Source organism: Eleutherodactylus coqui, chromosome 13 (genome assembly GCF_035609145.1).
Source record: "Eleutherodactylus coqui strain aEleCoq1 chromosome 13, aEleCoq1.hap1, whole genome shotgun sequence".
NCBI lineage: Eukaryota > Metazoa > Chordata > Amphibia > Anura > Eleutherodactylidae > Eleutherodactylus > Eleutherodactylus coqui.
The window spans coordinates 121,518,395-121,539,827 of NC_089849.1; the positions used below are offsets into that span (position 1 = coordinate 121,518,395).

The 21,433-nt window shown below is 41.4% G+C and overlaps 1 protein-coding gene across 1 annotated transcript in view; it reads right to left on the reverse strand.

The window, feature by feature from the left end:
- Positions 1-273: 273 nt before the first annotated feature.
- Positions 274-21,433, reverse strand: part of LOC136588109 (gastrula zinc finger protein XlCGF53.1-like) — a 32,272-nt gene continuing 11,112 nt past the window's right edge. Inside the window, exons 2-5 of the mRNA XM_066587078.1 lie at positions 11,297-11,392; positions 10,559-10,747; positions 10,363-10,486; positions 274-1,378 (exon numbers count right to left, since the gene is read on the reverse strand). Coding sequence (XP_066443175.1) covers positions 312-1,378; positions 10,363-10,486; positions 10,559-10,747; positions 11,297-11,380 — 1,464 coding nt within the window. The 5' untranslated portion in view covers positions 11,381-11,392 and the 3' untranslated portion in view covers positions 274-311. The remainder of the gene's footprint in view (positions 1,379-10,362; positions 10,487-10,558; positions 10,748-11,296; positions 11,393-21,433) is intronic.

Below are 21,433 nucleotides of genomic sequence, written 5' to 3' on the forward strand. Positions count from 1 at the left end.
CTGTATGTGTAAATGGGCCTCTACACTAGGCGGAACAGCGCAGCTGTATAGTTTAGCATAGATATGCAGAGCAGCTTCTGACATTGAAGCTGTGCTGTCCTGCATAGTATTAGAAATAGGTGTTGGACCTCATCCGACATTAAAGCTATGCAAGAAAATCTGAATGTCAGTCAATGTCTGACACAGGACTAGAAAGGGTTAAATTTGCTCTTGTGGACAACTTGCTAAAAAGTTTCTACTTCTTACCATATAAAATTTACAACATAAAAGTACTTGAAAGGTTAACGGGTTTTATTTAAAATCAAAAAGTTCTACATATGTTGAAAAACAATCTGACCTCTATGGATTTTCAAATGTCTATTCAGGTCATTTTTCTGGGCAAAGCTCTTGCCGCATTCACGACAGATAAACTTCTTCACTCCAGTGTGCCCTCTCTGATGTGAGAGAAGGTTCGAACTTTGAGCAAAAGCTTTCCCACAGATAGGGCAAACAAAGGGTTTCTCTCCAGTGTGGATTCTCCGATGAGTGATGAGAGCAGAGTTACAAGAGAAATGTTTGCCACAATCCTGACAGACGAGAGGCTTTTCTCTTGTGTGGGTTCTTAGATGTGTCACCAGGTGGGATTTACAGAGGAAGTTCTCGCCACATTCCGAGCACACAAAAGCTCTCTCCCCTGTGTGAACGCTCTGGTGTCTAATCAGATGCGACTTGTATGGGAAAAGCTTCCCACAATCGGAGCAAGTAAGTTTCTTTCTCTTGTGAACTCGCTGATGTCTAGTCAGTTCTGAATTACTAGTGAAAAACTTTGGACACTCAGTGCAGGTGAACAGTCTCCGGGTTGTAGGCAAGGAATGCCGAGGAGGGGGTGGAGTTGGTTTCATTTGAAAATTCCTGTTGAACTCACCATATTTTATTAACATGGCATTCATTTTCTGGGTGTTGCTGTTAATTTTAGGGATTTGTTTAATAGGAGCTGGTCTGTAAACTAAAGCTCTTGGGTTGTAGACATGTAATAGGCTTGCTTTATCCCGTGGCATTGGATCTTCCCTCCTAAATATCGGAGGACGTTTTGCTTGAGTGTGTTCTGTGGATATATAAATTACATCCTCATCACTAGAGTCGGACTCGGAGGCTTGGGCATCAGTAGCTGTGTATTGAGTGTGTATGTAAAGATCACTGTTTGGAAAATCATCTTCACTAGAAGAAGAGTCCTCCGATTCATCACTTACTGATTTTCCAGGTCTTTCAATCGTTTTATATAGTTTCAACAATTCTGGTCTCAGATTAGACTTATTAAAGTTGTTATTCTCACCACTGTAGTAAGGAGAATGAAAAGTGGGGTGAAAATCTCCAGGAGAAATTTTGGCTTCAAAATTATCTGTTGGAGAGAAAAAATAAATAAACACAAACAATATGACTGCTTTAACATCTTAGTGACCAACCTTTTTTAGTCCCCCGCCCCCCCCCCCACACTTGTAACCTTTTAATGACACGGCCCTTTTTTTCCCATTTTCGTTTTTTCCTCCCCCTTTAAAAAAAAAATTGGAACTCCTTTGACATAGCTGTATGAGGGCTTGTTGTATTTCTTAAGGGTACAATTTAATGTACCATATAATGGACTGAAAAGCTTTTAAATGTAAAACAAAACAAACAAACAAACAAAAAAAGACATTCCACCATCCTTCAGTGCGTCTTGTTTGTACGGCGCACAAACTGCAACAAAAATGACATAACTTTATTCTACGGGTCAGTATGATTACTACCATACCAAACCTGTATAGGTTTTTTTTTGCTGTACGACTTTTATTTTTTCATACTTTTTTAAAATTATTTTCTACCGTCATCTTCTGCGCGCAATAACTTTATTTTTCCGTTGACGTAATTGTGCAAGGGCTCATTTTTTGCGAGATATCCTGTAGTTTACGTTGGTATGGTTCTGGAATTCATACGACTTTTGGATCGCTTTTTCTTGCATTTTTTCTGGGAGACAGGGTGACCGAGAAACTGCATTTCTGCAACGGCAGGACGTAAAGACACTATGGGGCAGTCACTAAGGGGTTAAAGTAGCTACAATATACTAATTGTATAGTGCAGAGTATGTGGATTCACTTTTTTTTAGCAGATGTTGGAAGAAATTATTTTCCAACATCAACACTATTCTTTTATACTATCATTTGTCAATTGTTGATAGCAGATATTTATTATGTGGGCACCCTGTGTTCTTCCTAGGGTCATCCTGCTACATGTGCCAACTAGTCAGACTCTGTTCAGTTTCCCCACTTTCCTCTCGTTGATGACTCAGCAAGATGAACTATATCTGTTTATTCTATAACCAGCATATATACACATTTCAAGGCTATTAAGCCTCTTCCTCATTATTTGCTGGGGAAATAGACTAAAGACCAAAATCAATGATATGAAAACAAGTGGGACATGTGTGAGGAAAACCATTTCCTGTCCTCCAATTATAACAGCTTTTCACTGTCTTTATTTAGCTCATATTATTGTGTCTATCACAAGAATGCAAGGCCATTTTACAGAAAACTCATGAGAAACAGTTCCAATCGGCCTGAGAGAAGTCCTGCCTTTAAAGAGAGATCACTACTCTTGTTGAGTTTTTAATAACCAATGATAAAAAAATGAAGTTCTAAGTATTACATGTGAGGCGTGTTGTAGCCTCGTTTCAAATGTCTTTGTAAAAATATCTCTGCAGTTTGTGAAATTAATCAGATGACTTCCAAATCACATTCAAAGTGTGTGTGATTTGTAAGTTTCCTCGATGCTCGAACATTAACAATTAACTTGGACTCCTGAAAACATACAAATTAGCAAATGTATTAGCTAACACGTGGCAGGTGATATGAAAGATCACACAGAGCATGGGAAACAAACAAAGAGAATTTGAGCTCCTAACACAGGGAGAGAAATATGATGTCATAGGCATCACGGAAACATGGTGGAATGATACACATGATTGGAATACAAAGCTTGAAGGGTACAACTTATTTAGAAGAAGCAGACCTAAAAAAAGGGGAGGAGGTATTGCGTTGTATATTAGGAAAATATTCATCGCCACATAGATTCAAACATCAGAGCATGGGAGTTCTGTAGAAAATGTTAAAGTAAGAATACAAGGAGAGAACAACAGAAAGGACACCATTGTAGGCATTTACTATAAGCCACCTGGACAAGCAGAAGATATGGAGGAACTCTTTCTACATTAGATGGCCAAGCTCTCAAAAAATCCCAACAGTGATCATGGGAGATTTTACCAACCCAGACATTTGATGGGAATCTCTTTCAGGTAAAAGTAATGGATCCAACAAATTCTTATGCGCTCTTGCTGACAACATTATCTTCCAAAAGGTCGAAGAGAAAACAAGGGGATCTGCTATCTTGGACCCAATTCTTACCAACAGGAAGGAAATGGTTGAGGAAGCAAAGGTGGCTGGGACCTTAGTAGGCAGTGATCATGCTAGCCTTGAATTTTGCACAAAAAAGGGAGGAAGACCTGAGAAAACCTAGAGCTCAAGGTTAGATTTCAGAAAGGCAGATTTTAATGGACTCAGAAAGAGGATAGGAAGAATCCAATGGCTGGATGTTCTTAAGGACAGAAATTTCCAAGAAGGTTGGGAAATATTGTGCAATGAGATTCTCAAAGCACAATCGTTAACAATCCCTAAAAGACAGAAGAATTGGAAGTATTTAAAGAGACCAGGATGGATGAACACAGAACTTGCACACATACTAAAAACAAAGAAAAACATGTCCATCAAATGGAAAGAGGGGGAATATCTAAAGAAGAATATAATGCTGTCTGCAGAAACTGTAGGGCAAGTGTCAGAAAAGCTAAAGCTGATAATGAATTGAGGCTTGCAACAGAGGCCAAAAGCAATAAAAAAGGATTTTGGGGGTATGTCAAAAGCAAAAGAAAAGTCAAAGATGCTATTGGATGCTTACAAGATGAAAAACGGTAATTGGTTAAGAATAGAGATGAGCGAACGTACTCGTTAAGGGCGATTTCGCAATCGAGCATTGCGATTTTCGAGTACCTGGCTACTCGGGTAAAAAGATTCGGCGGCGCCGGGGTGCGGCGTGGTGGAGCGGGGGTAGCAGCGGGGAACACGAGGGAGCTCTCTCTCTCCCCCCACTCCCCTCTGCAACCCCCCGCTCACCCCCGGCGCCCCCCGAATTTTTTCACCCGAGTAGCCAGGTACTCGAAAATAGCGATGCTCGATCGAGTAATTACTCGAAACGAGTACGTTCGCTCATCTCTAGTTAAGAATGATGTTGAGAAGGCCGAACTTTTAAATTCCTATTTTGTATCCGTTTTCTCTCATATCAACTGATCTTCCCTGTGCTATTAGGGGAATAAAAGAACGCAGGTCATCTATAAGCCGAGAGATAGTGAGGGAACACTTGGCTAACTTAAATGAATTCAAGTCTCAAGGTCCAGATGAATTACATCCTAGGATACTAAACGAAGCAGCGAAGATAATTGCTGAGCCACTTGCCATAATCTTTGAAAATTCCTGGAGAACAGGAGAAGTCCCAGAAGATTGGAAAAGGGCAAATGTCTCCATCTTCTATACTGGGATCTTTGAACAAATAATTAAACATCATATATGCAAGTCCTTGGATAAAAATGGAGTAATTAAACACAGCCAGCATGGGTTTGTAACAAACAAGTCATGCCAGACTAATCTAATTTACTTCTATGACAGAATTACCGACTGGGTTGATCAGGGAAATTCGGTGGATCTAGTTTATCTTGACTTTAGTAAAGCATTTGACAAAGTATCTCATACCATACTTATTGAAAAATGACCAAATATGGGATTGACAAAGGCAACTGTTAGGTGGATTCACAACTAGCTGAGTGATCGTACTCAAAGAGTGGTCATAAATGGCTGCACATCTAAGTGGAAGAATGTATCAAGTGGGGTACCCCAAGGCTCTATCCTAGGCCGTGTAGTTCAACATTATTATAAATGATATGGAGGAGAGAATTGATGGGAAACTGATCAAATTTACCGAAAATACAAAGCTAGGAGGGATAGCTAACATCAGGGAAGAGAGAGTATTCAAAAAGATCTAGAAAGGCTTGCACAGCGGGCAGCGACTAATAAAATGGTATTTAACAAAGAGAAATGCAAAGTTCTACATCTGGGCAAGAAAAATGAAGAAAGCACATAGAGAATGGGAGGAATTGGGCTAAGTAGCAGCACATGTGAAAAAGACTTGTTCCCCAACTCCAGTACCCTCAGGAACCGCCAACAATGGCATGTTTTCAGGATTTCCTCAGTGTTGCACAGGTGATGTAATTATTGTTGGTGCCTCAGAAATTGCCACAGGTTTTCTTACCATAGGAGATCCTGAAAACACGACCTGTTGGTGGTCCCTGAGGACTGGAGTTGGGGATCCCTGGCTTAAAGGATCTGGGAATTTATAGCTTGCAAAAATGAAGGCTGAAAGGAGACTTAATAGCTGTCTACAAATATTTGAAGGGCTGTCACAGTGCAGAGGGATCAGCCCTATTCTCATTTTTACAAGGAAAGACTAGAAGCAATGCGATGAAACGGAAAGGGAGGAGACACAGATTAGATATTTGAAAATAACTTTCTGACAGTGAGGGTGATCAATGAGTGGAACAGGTTATCATGGGAGGTGGGGAGTTCTCCTTCAATGGAAGTCTTCAAACAAAGGCTGGACAAATATCTGTCTGGGATGATTTAGTGAATCCTGCACCGAGTTGGACCCGATGACTCTGGAGGGTCCTTTCCAACTCTACCATTCTATGAGTCTATGAAAGCGAATATAAAGTAATAGGTACAAAATAAAATAAGACAATTTATATGTTTTATTGTCAAACTGAAGTAGCTATTTAATACCGAATTATACGTTGCAGAGAGCTGGCCGTCTTAAGACCAGCATAATAAATCTTTTAAATCGCTTGCTGCATAAAAACTTAAAAGGGGTTTTCCAGGCAGCACCAACTGTAAATGTTGGGATACACCGAGGGTCGGAGCGGAAGCTGCTGCTTCGACCCGTGTGGTGGCTAGAGCTTGTAATTGCAGGCTAGGGTCCCATTGATTTCACCGAAAGCTGCACCTGCAATTACAAGCGCTGGCCACTACACAGGGGTCGGCGCAGTGGTTTCCGCTCCAACCCTGGTGAATCCCAACACCGAAGGTGAGCGCTGCCTGGAAAACCCCTTTAAAAACAAACATTAAAAACACAAAATATCTTTATTGGAGCAAACCAAGAGGATATGAATTCTCTAGCACACATATTAAAAGCGTGAGTAATTAGCCTTGATAAAAAACGGAATGCAAAAGTAAAAAGACACAAAATGTTCTAATAGGAGCATAAAGCTATACTAAGAATGTTTGTGTGTGAATACACCGGTATAAACAGTGACTTTATTACACTAGTTTTTGATGGCCAGCTCTCTGCTACGAACAACTCTGTATTAAACAGCTACTTCAGTTTAACAAGAATTACCTCTAAATCATTGGATGTTGTCAGGTTTCGTTTAAATTGTATCCATTTGATTTCATTGCATCCAGACTACTAGTTGTATTATTTTGGGTCTTATTATCGGGAAAACACAGTAAGGCATATCCCGATAATAAGCCCTACCCTGATTTTTGGGGAGCTTAAAATATAAGCCCTCCCCTGAAAATAAGCCCCAGCTACACTACATTAAAAAAATTAAAATACCCACCTAGTAGACGGTGTTCGGGTCCCTCACGCCGGGCTGTGGCGCTGCTGCAGGCTTCCGTGTAGTCCTGAATGCTGACAGAGCATTTCTTCCTGTTAGCGGGGTACAAATATTCCGCCTCCAGCAAGCGATTGCTCCGACTGGTTCATCGAGCGCCGTCTCGGATTGGCTGAGGCGCCGCTCGATGAACTAATCAGAGCAATCACTTGCTGGAGGCAGGAAATTCCAGCCCCACTACAAGGAAGAAATGCTCTGTCGGCGTTCAGAAAGCCTGCAGCAACAGAGACCAATGGGGGAATCCGAACGCAGTCTACTAGGTGACTATTATAAGACACCCCTGAAAATAAGACACAGTGCCTCTTTTGGGGCAAAAATTAATATAAGACCGTGTCTTATTTTGGGGAAACACGGTAGCTTGTTACCCGTGACTTCATCCACATGGAATTTGTATTTTTTTAAAAATCTAATCTGTGTTTTGCTTTTATTGAAACATAAAAAGTTTAAATAGTGAAAGAAATGTAACTGCAATACACTACATTTTTGGTCTTGTCATCTTTGCTAGGATATAAAAGGTTTTGTACGCTGTATACACATGAGCACACCAATAAGAAACACATGTTTTTTCTAAATGTACACCTGCTACCTTAAGTGTTTGCCCTTGAGCCTTATTGATAGTCATCACAAATGCTATTTTTTAGAGGGAATTGCAGCCTTTTGAACTGAAAAGGCAAATCTGTCAGTATTAATCAAAATGCGTGGAAAACACTTTCTCCTTTTTGCTATTCCAGTCATAATAATGTCTCTTACAATATTTCACCCCAGGTGTGTAATTTGTAATCGTGTGCTGTTGCAGTTTTGGTACATCAAGATTATGCATTAAGAGGACCAGAACGCCAACTTTTAACCTCAGCTAATGGGAAGGCACTCCTAACAATTCCAAAGAGTTAAGGAACTCAAAAGTATGAGGTGACTTGTTCAGTGGCCATAACATTATCCACTGACAGATACTCTACAATTTCTCCTTCGGCTTTAAACATGCATTTATTTCATCTGCCCCTACTTAAAACAGGCCGTATTGTAATGAGTCCTAATATTTATGTATATCAGGCACCCTGGTTAATCTGGCATCACAGGCATGCAAAACGATATCATGGGTTGCAAACTGTTGGCATGTAACGGCTATGACTTCATTTATCTATGGTGTGTTATATTGTCTTTCGTGTTCCCCACTTGGCGAACTGTCTGGGTGCGTCACAAATTTATAATCTTCTCCTGGTATTCTGTCCGAAGCAGTTTTGTAAGTGGTGATAAGATAGTTATGTTCATGCAACATTCTTTGGATTTTTAGAACAGTATCTTTTTCAACCCCTCGAATATTTTGACATCTGCGGTCTGCTTCGAGATTTTCATCTCCCATGAAATAAATCTGTAAGAACTTATATTGCTGATATCTGTAGGAAGCAAAGAGCCAATATGACCTTGGATTGTGAAAGTAAGTGAAAAACCAGGCCTTATGACTTACCTATCCATACCAAATGACATCATCTGGAAGCATGAATTGTATTTCCTACGTTTATTTACCAACGCAGTGATACACTGCAATCGTACAAAAGTAGGAGTTTTTAGAGGTTCCTCTGACTTGCCTAGTGATGGAAGCAAGGTTTTCTCACCATAACAGATACCAACAGTTTCCACCTTCCACTTTAGAGCTTCGCAATGCCGACATTTTTTATTCATTCTTCCTAGGATTATTAATTCATGATTAAAATAGTCAATCAATGGGTCATAACGAAATGTGGCATAATTAAAAGGCTCCTACTTGCTACATACAAACGCACATCTCCTTTCTGTTGCTCAGCAAATGAAGCACGTCGTCTTACTGAGTCTTCAAGCGTCTCTGCAGCTGTCAGACATGTGACGCTCAGCATCTAAAATCTGATGTGCCAGAGTTTGCTCTAGGGTCTCGGCATCTCTAATGGATGCGCGATGCTAAGCGTGTAAGGTCCGGCCGGCTTCAGATTGCTCCAATGTCTTGCCAGCTCTTAGAGATGCGCGACGCTGAGCATCTAAGGTCCGGCGGCCTGAGATTGTGCCAATGTCTGTAACTCCAAAAGATGTATGACGGTGAGCATCTAAAAGTTTTGCGACTCTGAGATCGCTCCAATGTATCTCAAGCTTAGAGATGCGTGACAGTCAGCATCTAGGGTTCGGCGGAACTGAGATTGTAGTTCTGAGATAAGCATAAAAGTCATAATTTAAAGTCCAACGGACCTGAGATTGCTCCATTGTATCTTCAGCTCTAAGAGACATGTGGCACTCATAATCTAAAGTCCGACGGGCCTGTGACTGCTCCGGGGTCTCTACTGCTCTAAGAGCAGCTTGCCTTTCAGTTAGTTGATGCCTTCTTGCCTCAGCGAGGCCATCAGATTCTTGGGTTCTAGTAATTTCCGCCGCTCGAGCTCTGCTAGAGCTACGCACTAGATCTAACTAGTGCGGCACATTAAAAGACCAAAAATGGATAAGAAATAGGATTACCAAAAGGAAACCATTTTTTTTACACAGCTGTGGTAAAACAAAAGCTGCGCTGTGATTGGTTGCTATAGGCAACACAGATTTTCTTTAAAATCTCAATCCATGTTGATGTGTCTTTCGTTCAAGTTTTAATCTCGGGCGACGCCGAGTACCCTCACGTGTCTGCCCGTTTGGGGAGGCCTAGCTTATGATGTGCACTCCCTTCCTCTCGCTGCACGGCGGCAAAGAGGAGGTATCACCAAATAAATCTGTCTTCAGGATACATTTTCAGGATAAAACGTAGCCAATGTCCTTCCTCAAGATGCAGCTATCTCCCTGCCAAATCTCCTCAATCGCTTCAGCGGTTTAGCCATGAAAATGTCTCACACTTCCCATTCACGCATAAATCCTGGGGAATCCAATCCATTTAAGCCTGAAGAAGAGCCCTGCGTTGGTTCGGAAGCTCACTGTAACGTCATGTATTTTTGTTAGCCATTAAAAGGTATCATATCTACAAGATTACTTGGTCTTGCTGGGAACAATCACATTGTACTCTACTGGCTAACACGGTACCAAACCTTTGTTTTCATTATTCTTGTCATGTCACTGATTTTCATTTTTATCCTATGTACCGCATCTCCCCAGGAAATACTGAAGACGAGGCATTATAGATTTGAGATGTGTAATACATGCCGGTTATACAATAAACAGAGAAGTTGAGCAATCTTATTATTGTCTCAGGTTGCTCTTGTTTTTATGAAGTTTTTAGCACTTTTTAACACCATGAAGGCTTTTTATTTCAGGGTTGGCTGGTCTTGTGATAAAGAGAACTTCTACTACTAAAGAATCTAGTTTACACACGGTCATTAGAGATTCCACATCTTCAGTTTTCTTATTTGGGTTGCTGCACCTCCCCTCATTTTCTGCTATTGTTACAAGATGAACCACATGGAAGTAGAACAAAAGGGGAAGCTTACACACATTGTTAGGTTTATAACTATGGAACGTCTCTTTGAAGTGACCTTCCGCCCCCCATGTCGGCTCTGGTAAAGATCATCGGGTGAGATTCCAACCTGAAAGATAGCATAACTAGCATCAAAACTCAACATCAATATACAGCCATTTACCTGCTGATGTGAATAGCTGGTGGGTCTCCATCATGACATCCCCATAGAGATCCTTGTGTCCTTCTAAATACTCCCACTCCTCCAGGGAGAAATAGACAGTGACGTCCTGACACCTTATAGGAACCTGACAACACAATGATACATTTATTGTCCTTGTGTTACTATACCTCATCCCATCATCCCCAGCGGTGCCCACCTCTCCGGTCAGCAGCTGAATGATCTTGTTGGTGAGTTCCAGGATCTTCTTTTCATTGCATTCCTCCGGTGTCTGTGAGTGAGTAGGAGACACTGTGCTTGGGCTCTGGGTCCTGCTTGCTTCTCCTGACACACGGGGACAATTGCTTGGGGTAACAAGCTCACCTGACTTTTTTGCAGGTACATAGTCCTGGAGAGTTAGAAGAGACAGAGCTTTCAAGGGCAAAAGTAAAGTACGAGCAATGCAATCTGTAGCGCATGTATTATTTACCAGGTAACTTAGGAAGCATTTTGCTTTATAAAGATACAAACATGCAGCAGAGTCTCCAGTAGGAGGCAGCAGGACAATCTCCATGATCGGTTAAAGGGGTTTTCTCATCCTGAGGATAGCTCATCAATAGTTAGCTCAACGACGGGGTCATTGAATGCAATCGGAGCTGCATATGCATTTACCAATCCAAACCGCTGCTGCGACATGGACGGAGCTCTCATCGTCCGGCTCCATCTGCGCTCGTAGCTGTCCTGGTAACAGCGGATCACTGGGGGCCCCTAATAGCGGAAGCCTGCCGATCAACTATTGATGACCTAAACTCGTGATAAGTCCTGGAAAACCCCTTTAAGATGATTGCCTTCTTCTGTTTCACAGGCTCTTTCATAAGGTTCTTAGATTGGTTTTATTAACTATGCAGATTCTTTATTTTTTTCCCAAATAGTTAAAAGTGATGTCATGTGGTCTCACCTCTCCAGTCAGTAGGTAGATGATCTCTAGTGTCAGATTTAATATCCTGTCAGTCATTTGATTTCTGTCTTTCTCCATCTTCATGAAGTGGAAAACCTGCCGAAAGTAAATACAAAGTTTCAGCAAACAATATGTGGTTCAGTATTCGAATCCTACTAGATTAAGGGTCCTTTTAGACGAACCAGTACCGGTCGCTCTCGCGGAGCCTGTTTAACCCCTTCATGACGCGGCCCTTTCCCCCCCCCCCCCCATTTTCGTTTTTTTCTCTTCCCCCCCGTTTAAAAAAATCATAACTCCTTTATTTATCCATCACCGTCGCTGTATGAGGGCTTGTTTACTGTGGGACTGTGGGACGAGTTGTAGTTTCCAATGCTGCTATTTAGTGTACCATATAATGTACTGAAAAACGTAAAAAAAATTCTAAGTGGAGTAAAATGAAAAAAAAAAACATTCCGCCATCTTTCGTTGTGTCTTGTTTCTACAGCGCACCAAACTTGTATAGTTTTTTTTACTATACTTCCCCCCTTTTTTTTAAAGACATTTAAATGTTTTCAATTATTTTCTGCGGTCATCTTGTGCGCGCAATAACTTTTTTTTTTTCTGTCAACGTAGTTCAGCGATGGCTCATTTTTTGCCGGATGTCCTGTAGTTTCCATTAGTACTCATTCGAAATACATACGACTTTTTGATCGCTCTTTATTGCGTTTTTCTGGGAGACAAGGTGACTGAAAAAGTGCATTTCTGGCGTTCTTTTTTTTTTTTTCAGATGATGTTCACCGTGCGCTGTAAATAATGTGCTACTTTGATAGATCGGACTTTTACGGACGCGGCGATACCAAATATGTATTTTTTATTTTATTATTTAGACTTTTTAATTAGAGCTATAGCAAAAGGGGGGTGATTTAAACTAACTTCTTTTTTTTTTTTTTTTTTTACAATTAAAAAAAACTTTATTGCTTTTTTTAAACTTTACTTTTAAGTCCTCCTGGGGTACTACAATATGCGATACTTTGATCGCTCCTGCAATATGACGTAATGCTAACATTATGTCATACTGCATTCTGACAGGGAGCCTATCAAGCCACCCCACGGGGATGGCTTGATAGGCAGTCTCTTAAGGCAGCCCTGGAGCCTTTCAGAAGGCCCCCGGCAGCCATGACACCTGCACGGCCACCCCGATCTCACCGTGGGGGGGGCCGCACAGTACCCCCTGAACAGCGTTCAGGGGCTTTAAATGCCGCTGTCAGAATTGACAGCGGCATTTAAAGGGTTAATAGTCGCAATCGGCCGATTGCTTCTTTTGCCCACAGGTGTCAGCTGTAATAAACAGCTGATGCCCGCGCTGTATGCAGAGAGGTCACACCGCAACTTCTCTGCATACATACCCCGACGCTCCAGGACGTAAATGTACGTCCTGGAGCGGGAAGGGGTTAAACAGGCAGATACATAGTTAAGTTGTCCAAATGTGAATCGTTCAGTCTTTTACATTTGCTCTAAGTGAGAACGACTGCTGTTTAAGTCAGACGATAAGTGAACGAGCCAACAATTATTTTAATGACTGTAGAACAGGGACGATGAACGAAAAGTGAAATCTTATTGTTTGTCGGCCGACTGTTGGCTGCTTTTACCCTGAACGATTATCGGTCACATTTGCTCATTTGAACAATACCCGTTCCGTCTAAAGGCACGTTAACATTCACGTAGAATCTTTATGCGCTACTCGAGTTCCAGTGGGTTTCTTCTGCATAAGTGGTCTTGATGCACATGTACTAGCTGTGCAATAGGCCTGTATGCACCACTGAGAAAACAATAAGAATTAAAGGGGTTGTCCCGCACCGAAACGGGTTTTTTTTTTTTTTTAACCCCCCCCATTCGGCGCGAGACAACCCCGATGCAAGGGTTAAAAAAACAAACCGGAGAGTGCTTACCTGATTCCCGGCGGTCCGGCGTCTTCATACTCACCTGCTGAAGATGGCCGCCGGGGTCTGCACCCTCCGTGGACCGCAGCTCTTCTGTGCGGTCCATTGCCGATTCCAGCCTCCTGATTGGCTGGAATCGGCACGTGACGGGGCGGAGCTACACGGAGCCGGCATTCTGCACGAGCGGCCCCATTGAAGACAGCAGAAGACCCGGACTGCGCAAGCGCGGCTAATTTGGCCATTAGAGGCCAAAAATTAGTCGGCACCATGGAGACGAGGACGCCAGCAACGGAGCAGGTAAGTATAAAACTTCTTATAACTTCTGTATGGCTCATAATTAATGCACAATGTACATTACAAAGTGCATTAATATGGCCATACAGAAGTGTATAGACCCACTTGCTGCCGCGGGACAACCCCTTTAACGAGTAAATAATTGCTCTGTGCAGCACTCTAGGAAGGGTAAAGAACGTCGCATGTGGTTAGATGATTGAGCATTAAACCACTTTAGGATCAGAGATTTCAATGCCCCCCTAAATGGTTATCTGCTGCTACGAACTAACTCCGATGGCAGCAGTCAGACACAGACTCCGCTCATGAGCCCGCTCCATACACACTTCATTGGTCCTGAAGTGGATAACAAGGTAAGCGATGTCAAAGCCTAAGTACAGTGTGGACCGTCTTAAGGCCCTTTTACATGGAACGATTATTGAAAAAAATAATTTAATCAAGCGAAAAAAAAACGATCTCAATCAGTGTAAACATGGCCGACAAGCGAATGATCTCAATCAGTGTAAACATGGCCGACAAGCGAACGATGAACGCTTTATTAATTTATCGCTCATGTTATGCAGGTATGAAAATAATTGTTGGCTCATTCGCTAATCGCTCGATTTAAATACCCATCAGTTAGTCGTTCTCATTCACTAGTACACGGAATGTGAATGACGATTTAGCGAGTGAACGCACAAACTATATATCTGCCTATAAAAACAGGCCGCACGAGTGAAGTTTCTGAACATTCGCTCGCTCGAACAATTGTTTGGTGTAGAAGAGTACGATTTCAAGTGGTTTGGGCTTACATGCAACATGTGGGGGAAGACAGCAGGCGCCCAATGTCAAGCGGGATATAGGACAAGCAGCAGAAGGGCTTATGAACAAAAATTCTTGAGACAGTAAGGCCCTTTTACAGAGGGTACTGTCTCAAGAATTTTTGTCCTTACTGTCCAGCCCGGATCATTCGCCCATCTAAATAGGTCGGCGATCAGGGAACATTCAAAGACTTGTTCCGTTCTCTGTCCGATTTGTTTCTTTTATGCTAGCAAAGAAATGGTTGTTGGTTGGTGGTACATCTCTCAGGGCTGTGCAGCTGAGGAACGCATTTTTATGGGGATGATGACTGTAGTAATGACTGTTTTTCCCTGTCACCAGTTCTCTGCCGAATGTGAACAGAGGACCTAGCATCAGCCGACATGCCATTATGTCAATCGGCATTTATTCAAGACTAGCGTACCCGTCGCGCGTTGCCGCGAAGACAGACAGACATACATACATTCGTTTTTATATATCTAGATAACAACCAATCACAGCGCAGCTTTCAAGTTACCTCAGCGGTATAATATATAACAACCAATCACAGCACAGCAGCTTTCATGTTACCTCAGCAGTATAATATATAGCAACCAATCACAGCACAGCTTTCATGTTACCTCAGCGGGATAATATATAGCAACCAATCACAGCACAGCTTTCATGTTACCTCAGCAGTATAGGAAATAGCAACCAATCAGAGCACAGCTTTCATTTTACCTCAGCAGTATAAGAAATTGCAACCAATCACAGCACAGCTTTCATTTTACCTCAGCATTCTCAATATCCAGCAATTGTCTTGCGAAACGTTCGGCGGATGCATCATTTTGTAGTTGAACACGTCTCCCGTTGCTCGTAATGCCTTTTGCTTTTGTGCTTGAGATGGAAATCAAACGATCTTTGTCTGGGGGGCATAACTGTCGACGATGCTCGCAGGATAGTTGCACTATGCCAGTAATCTTCCCAGGAGTGTACTCAACAACTTCCCAAAGTTTCATGGCAATTAAATGAATGGTGTAGTAACGCAAAAAGGACAGACAGACATTCCTTTCTATATAAATAGATGACATCAGGAAGTGAGAGAATTAGATTCCATACGTAAAATTTGGACGCTAATTCTTTTGCGCTTAGAATTGAATAATCGAGTTGGGACCCATTAGCTTTTCCTATTTATGACATAATCAATGCTTGTGCCAAATTTCAAGTTTCTATGACATTGGGAAGTGAGAAAATTACATTCCGTACATAAAATTTGGACGCTAATTCTTTGGCGCTTAGAATTGAATAATTGAATTGGGACCCATTAACTTTTCCTATTTATGACATAATCAATGCTCATGCCAAATTTCAAGTTTCCTTGACATTGGGAAGCGAGAAAATTAGATTCCGTACGTAACATTTGGACGCTAATTCTTTGGCGCTTAGAATTGAATAATCGAGTTGGGACCCATTAACTTTACCTATTTATGACATAATCAATGCTTGTGCCAAGTTTCAAGTTTCTATGACATTGGAAAGGGAGAAAATTAGATTGCGTACGTAAAATTTGGACGCTAATTCTTTGGCGTTTAGAATTGAATAATCGAGCTGGGACCCTTAAACGTTTGCTATTTATGACATAATCAATGCTCGTGCCAAATATTATGTTCCTATGACATTAGGAAGTGAGAAAATTAGATTCCGTACGTAAAATTTGGACGCTAATTCTTTTGCGCTTAGAATCGAATAATCGAGTTGGGACTCACTATCTTTTCCTAATTATGACATAATCAATGCTCGTTCTAAATTTCAAGTTTCTATGACATTGGGAAGTGAGAGAATAAGATTCCGTACGTAAAATTTGGACGCTAATTCTTTTGCGCTTAGAATTGAATAATTGAGTTGGGACCTATTAACTTTTCCTATTTATGACATAATCAATGCTCATGCCAAATTTCAAGTTTCTATGACATTGGGAAGTGAGAAAATTAGATTCCGTACATAAAATTTGGACGCTAATTCTTTGGCGCTTAGAATTGAATAATTGAATTGGGACCCATTAACTTTTCCTATTTATGACATAATCAATGCTCATGCCAAATTTCAAGTTTCCGTGACATTGGGAAGCGAGAAAATTAGATTCCGTACGTAACATTTGGACGCTAATTCTTTGGCGCTTAGAATTGAATAATCGAGTTGGGACCCATTAACTTTACCTATTTATGACATAATCAATGCTTGTGCCAAGTTTCAAGTTTCTATGACATTGGAAAGGGAGAAAATTAGATTGCGTACGTAAAATTTGGACGCTAATTCTTTGGCGTTTAGAATTGAATAATCGAGCTGGGACCCTTAAACGTTTGCTATTTATGACATAATCAATGCTCGTGCCAAATATTATGTTCCTATGACATTAGGAAGTGAGAAAATTAGATTCCGTACGTAAAATTTGGACGCTAATTCTTTTGCGCTTAGAATCGAATAATCGAGTTGGGACTCACTATCTTTTCCTAATTATGACATAATCAATGCTCGTTCTAAATTTCAAGTTTCTATGACATTGGGAAGTGAGAGAATAAGATTCCGTACGTAAAATTTGGACGCTAATTCTTTTGCGCTTAGAATTGAATAATTGAGTTGGGACCTATTAACTTTTCCTATTTATGACATAATCAATGCTCATGCCAAATTTCAAGTTTCTATGACATTGGGAAGTGAGAAAATTAGATTCCGTACGTAAAATTTGGACGCTTTGGTGCTTAGAACTGAATAATCGAGTTGGGACCCATTAACTTTTCCTATTTATGACATAATCAATGCTCGTGCCAAATTTCATGTTTCTACGACATCGCGAAGTGAGAGAATTAGTGGCAGTGATGGAAATCAAACGATCTACGTCAGGGGGCGTAACCGTCGACGACGCTCGCACGCGCGCCATTTATCATAACATAATTGTACTATGCCTATAATCTTCCCAGGAGTGTACTCAACAACTTCCCAAAGTTTCATGGCGATCGGATGAATGGTGTAGTAGCGCATAAAGGACAAATAGACAGACAGACAGACACGCACGCAGACATACATTCAATTTTATATATATATAGATAGCAGAGGATCAGCCTGTACCATATCCACCTAAACAGTTGCAAAAGTTAATGAACCCTTTGGCATTATCTGGATTTCAGCATTGATTACTAATTAAATGTGGTCTGATTGTAATCCAAGCCAAATAAGGACAAACACAATCTATTTAAAGTAATAAATACTTATACCCAGGGGCGTAACTAAAGGCTCAGGGACCGGGTGCAAAATTTCAGCTAGCTGCCCCCCATCTGTACCCTTACCAAGAGGTGCAACTTGAAGATTCAGGGCCCCAATTAAAAATCTGTAACAGGGCCCCCCATCTATAATGCTTTACTCATACTAATAGGCCCCCTATATGGAGAAGAGAGGCCTTTTGGGTCCCCTAAGGGTCCTGGGTGCAATCGCATAGTTATGCCCCTGCTTATACCGTTATTTTTTTTTTTTTAAGCACATTGAGTAAACATCAACAGTGGGCACAGAAAAGATAAGTGAATCTCTGTGGTCTCCAAAAGCTAATTGGCAAAAAGAGTTTCAATTAAGGCGATAAGACTGGAAGTGTAAGCTCTACGGGTTCTTTGACCATTAACAAAAAGCATACAAAGCCTGACATACAAACGTTCTGAGGGCATGTTAAGGCCTGAACTTGCTCCAGTTTGTCTGTCTTTTTGAAGTGGGGTGCCCAGAACTGTAGAGGGGAATACCCAAGTCTTCACATGTGCTGCTGCTTAGCCCAATTCCTCCCATTCTGTATGTGCTTTTTTTATTTTTCTTGCCCCGATGTATGCATTTCTCCTTGTTAAATACCATTCTGTTAGTCGCTGCCCACTGTTCAAGCTTTTCTAGATCTTTTTGAATACTCCCTATCTTCCCTAGTGTTCGCTATCCCTCCTAGCTTTGTGTCGTCAGCAAATTTGATCAGTTTTCCATAAATTCCCTCCTCCAGATCATTTATAAAAATGTTGAACCACACTGGGCCTAGGACAGAGCCTTGTGGTTCCCACTTGATACATTCTTCCACTTGGATGTGCAGCCATTTATGACCACTCTTTGAGTATGATCACTCAGCCAGTTGTCATTCAGCCAAAGGATCTGGGAATGTTTAGCTTGCAAAAAAGAAGGCTGAGAGGAGACTTAATAGCTGTCTACAAATATCTGAAGGGTTGTCACAATGCAGAGGGATCAGCCCTACTCTCATTTGCACAAGGAAAGACTAGAAGCAATGGGATGAAAATGAAAGGGAGGAGACACAGATTAGATATTAGAAAAAACTTTCTGACAGTGAGGGTGATCAAGCAGTGGAACAGGTTATCATGGGAGGTGGGGAGTTCTTCTTCAATAGAAGTGTTCAAACAAAGGCAGGACAAATATCTGTCTGGGATGATTTAGTGAATCCTGCACTGAACAGGGGGTTGGACCCAATGACCCTGGAGGTCAGAAGAGACAAAGTGGAATTTAGCACAAATGCACACTGCTATTTTCGGATAAGAAAAAACACTGTACACCAACACCAAAACCTCATCCCAACTATGAAGCCTAATGGTTTGGGGACACTTTGCTGCCTCAGGGTCTTGCTACGATCATTTTGGGACCAGTCAATTTTAAGGTGTGTCGCAGCATTTTATTTAAAGGCAGCAGTTTATACCTTCAAGCTGAGGAAATGTTGAGTGATACAGCAAGACACTGACCAAAAGTACACAAATAAAGCTCTGCTTAAACCTAATTATTGGCTCCGATCAGGGGTCCCATCGGGATGTTTAAAATTCCAAAAAGGGCACTGCTGGACGGAAATTCGACGGAATCTATTTTAACAGTTATTGAAAATAACAGACACAAATAGGTCTCAGGTTCAGCAGGTCTCATTTAGTTTCCAGCAGTTGCAGTCCACCATGCTATTCTTTCTGGCACAAAAATATCACAAATTAAAAGAAACCTACCGAAATGGAGACATTATTGGTGTCCGTTTCAGCAGTTTTCAATAATGGCTAATGAAAGGTTCCATCCAGAGGTCCCCTTTTCGGGATTTTAAGCAAACACTCTGGCAGGCCCCTGAATGGAAACAATGACAAGGTCTGAATTGGGTCTAAATCAACTAAGAAATGGTTGACAGAGAAGATTTGTGTTTTGGAATTGCCAAGTCAGAGCTCTAACCTCAAAGTGGTTAAGTTTAGGACATCCCTTTCACGGGGTCCCCCATGCCTTATAATAAAAAAAGATCTGTGGTTATTCACCTCTCCTCGCACCCCTTTCGTCCTCTGCTGTGTTGTCACTTTACAGGTTGAGCCAGTCTACAAACCAGCTGCAGCAGCCAATGACAGCACTCGGCTATCATGGCTGAGAACGGTCAATGGATGCTACAGCAGGTTTACGGGACGTCACAGACAGCAGAGACGAGCTGGTGAAGGTGGATGAATGGGGAGAAGGTAAGTAATCACCGATTTTTTGATTTTAAAGCTTGGGGAACCCGGTAACAGGGGTTCTATAAATCGGACAACTCTTTTAACCATAATTGCGATGGAGTGGCTGACCTTAAGATGGCTGCGCATGCAAGGCACCCCAGAAATATTGGTGAACTGAAACACATTATGCAAATTCCTTCCCAACATTAGGTAAATCTTATTTGCAGCTACATGAAACTTTTGGTGATGGTGATTGCTGATAAGAGGGTTTCAGGTTATTAAAATCAAGGGTTCACTTACCTTTTTTTCCTGTACTGTGGGTGTTTAAAAAAAGAAAAATGAAACATACAACCTACAATTGTTTGTGTAGGATTGTAACATTAACAACAACTAGACAACACTTTATAAATGATCAATGCAGAAATTCAGGTAATTCCAAAGGGTTCACTTATTCTTGCAACTGTCCAGCAGGTTTTTTTTTGTTTTTTTTTAAAGCGAAATAGTTACTCAGACTCGTTTTTTTTAATAGAGGACAATGGGTGCCAGTGGGCCGTTAATAAAACCATTACACATGGCTATCTAAAGCGACTTAAGGCCCGTTTACACGCAGCAATTAATCACTCAAAATTCGTTCAAACTATGGCATATGAGCGATAATCTTTTGCCTGTAAATGCTACCATCGTGCACTTTTTTGATTTTTAGATCTGTTTTAAATCCATTGTTCAGACTACATGCTGTGTTCTCCACGGGAGCTGGAGATTACATTGTATTCTTTCAGCAGTGCATGTGAAAACAAAGGAGCTGATTGCAGATCTCAGACCACCTGCTGGGCACTGCAAACAGCTCCCAGAGGCTCATTTACATGCACATGAAGCTAAGTGTTAGTGAACAGTAGTGTCCATTAACACTTTATGCAAAAACAATCCCTAAAACTGTCAATCCTTCAATCGTTTGAAAGATTGTCTTTGTGTGTAAGTGGGGCTTTCCATTACACTTGTTAATCATTACACAGGGTTTTACAATGACCTACCGGTAGGATGGCAATAAGATGCAGCACACTCCTAGCTCAGAGGGCCAACATGCACATTATCAAATCCCCAGGTTCGATCCAAGTAAACACCTTGTGAGGTAAGAGCACGGATTTTTATAGAAAAGGTTTAATCTTTTTGGATTATTCACCACATGTGAACATGTACAACACTTCAACTCTAACAAGCCTTTGGCCGGCTTCATATCGGTGTTGGAACTTCCATCCGGAGGTTCCATTACAGATCCAACCGAAAATACCAGAAAAAAGCCGAGCAGCTGGGTGGAAAGCGGATGGCCCAAATGGGGTCCGTCTGATGCTGTTCAGTTCCGCCCAGAGACAGAGTCGTTCAGAATCCCGCTGCAGGAAAGCGGAGTCCCCAAAGCAGGCGTGAAACCAGCCTTTGTCAAGCACAGACGTCATGTAATAGACATATAAAGCATCACCATTAATCACTTACAGTAAAACATCACATTATTACAAACACAATCTGAACTATACATGTAATAGAAAAAACATTGTTTAGTATTCAGTGCGTGCGGAGATAAGAAAAACAGAAATGTTAACCAGATCCTGGTACAAAGCTCCAAAAACATTCAGCCTAGGAGTCGTGGTCTTTACACAAAGAGGGGATTTATGAAG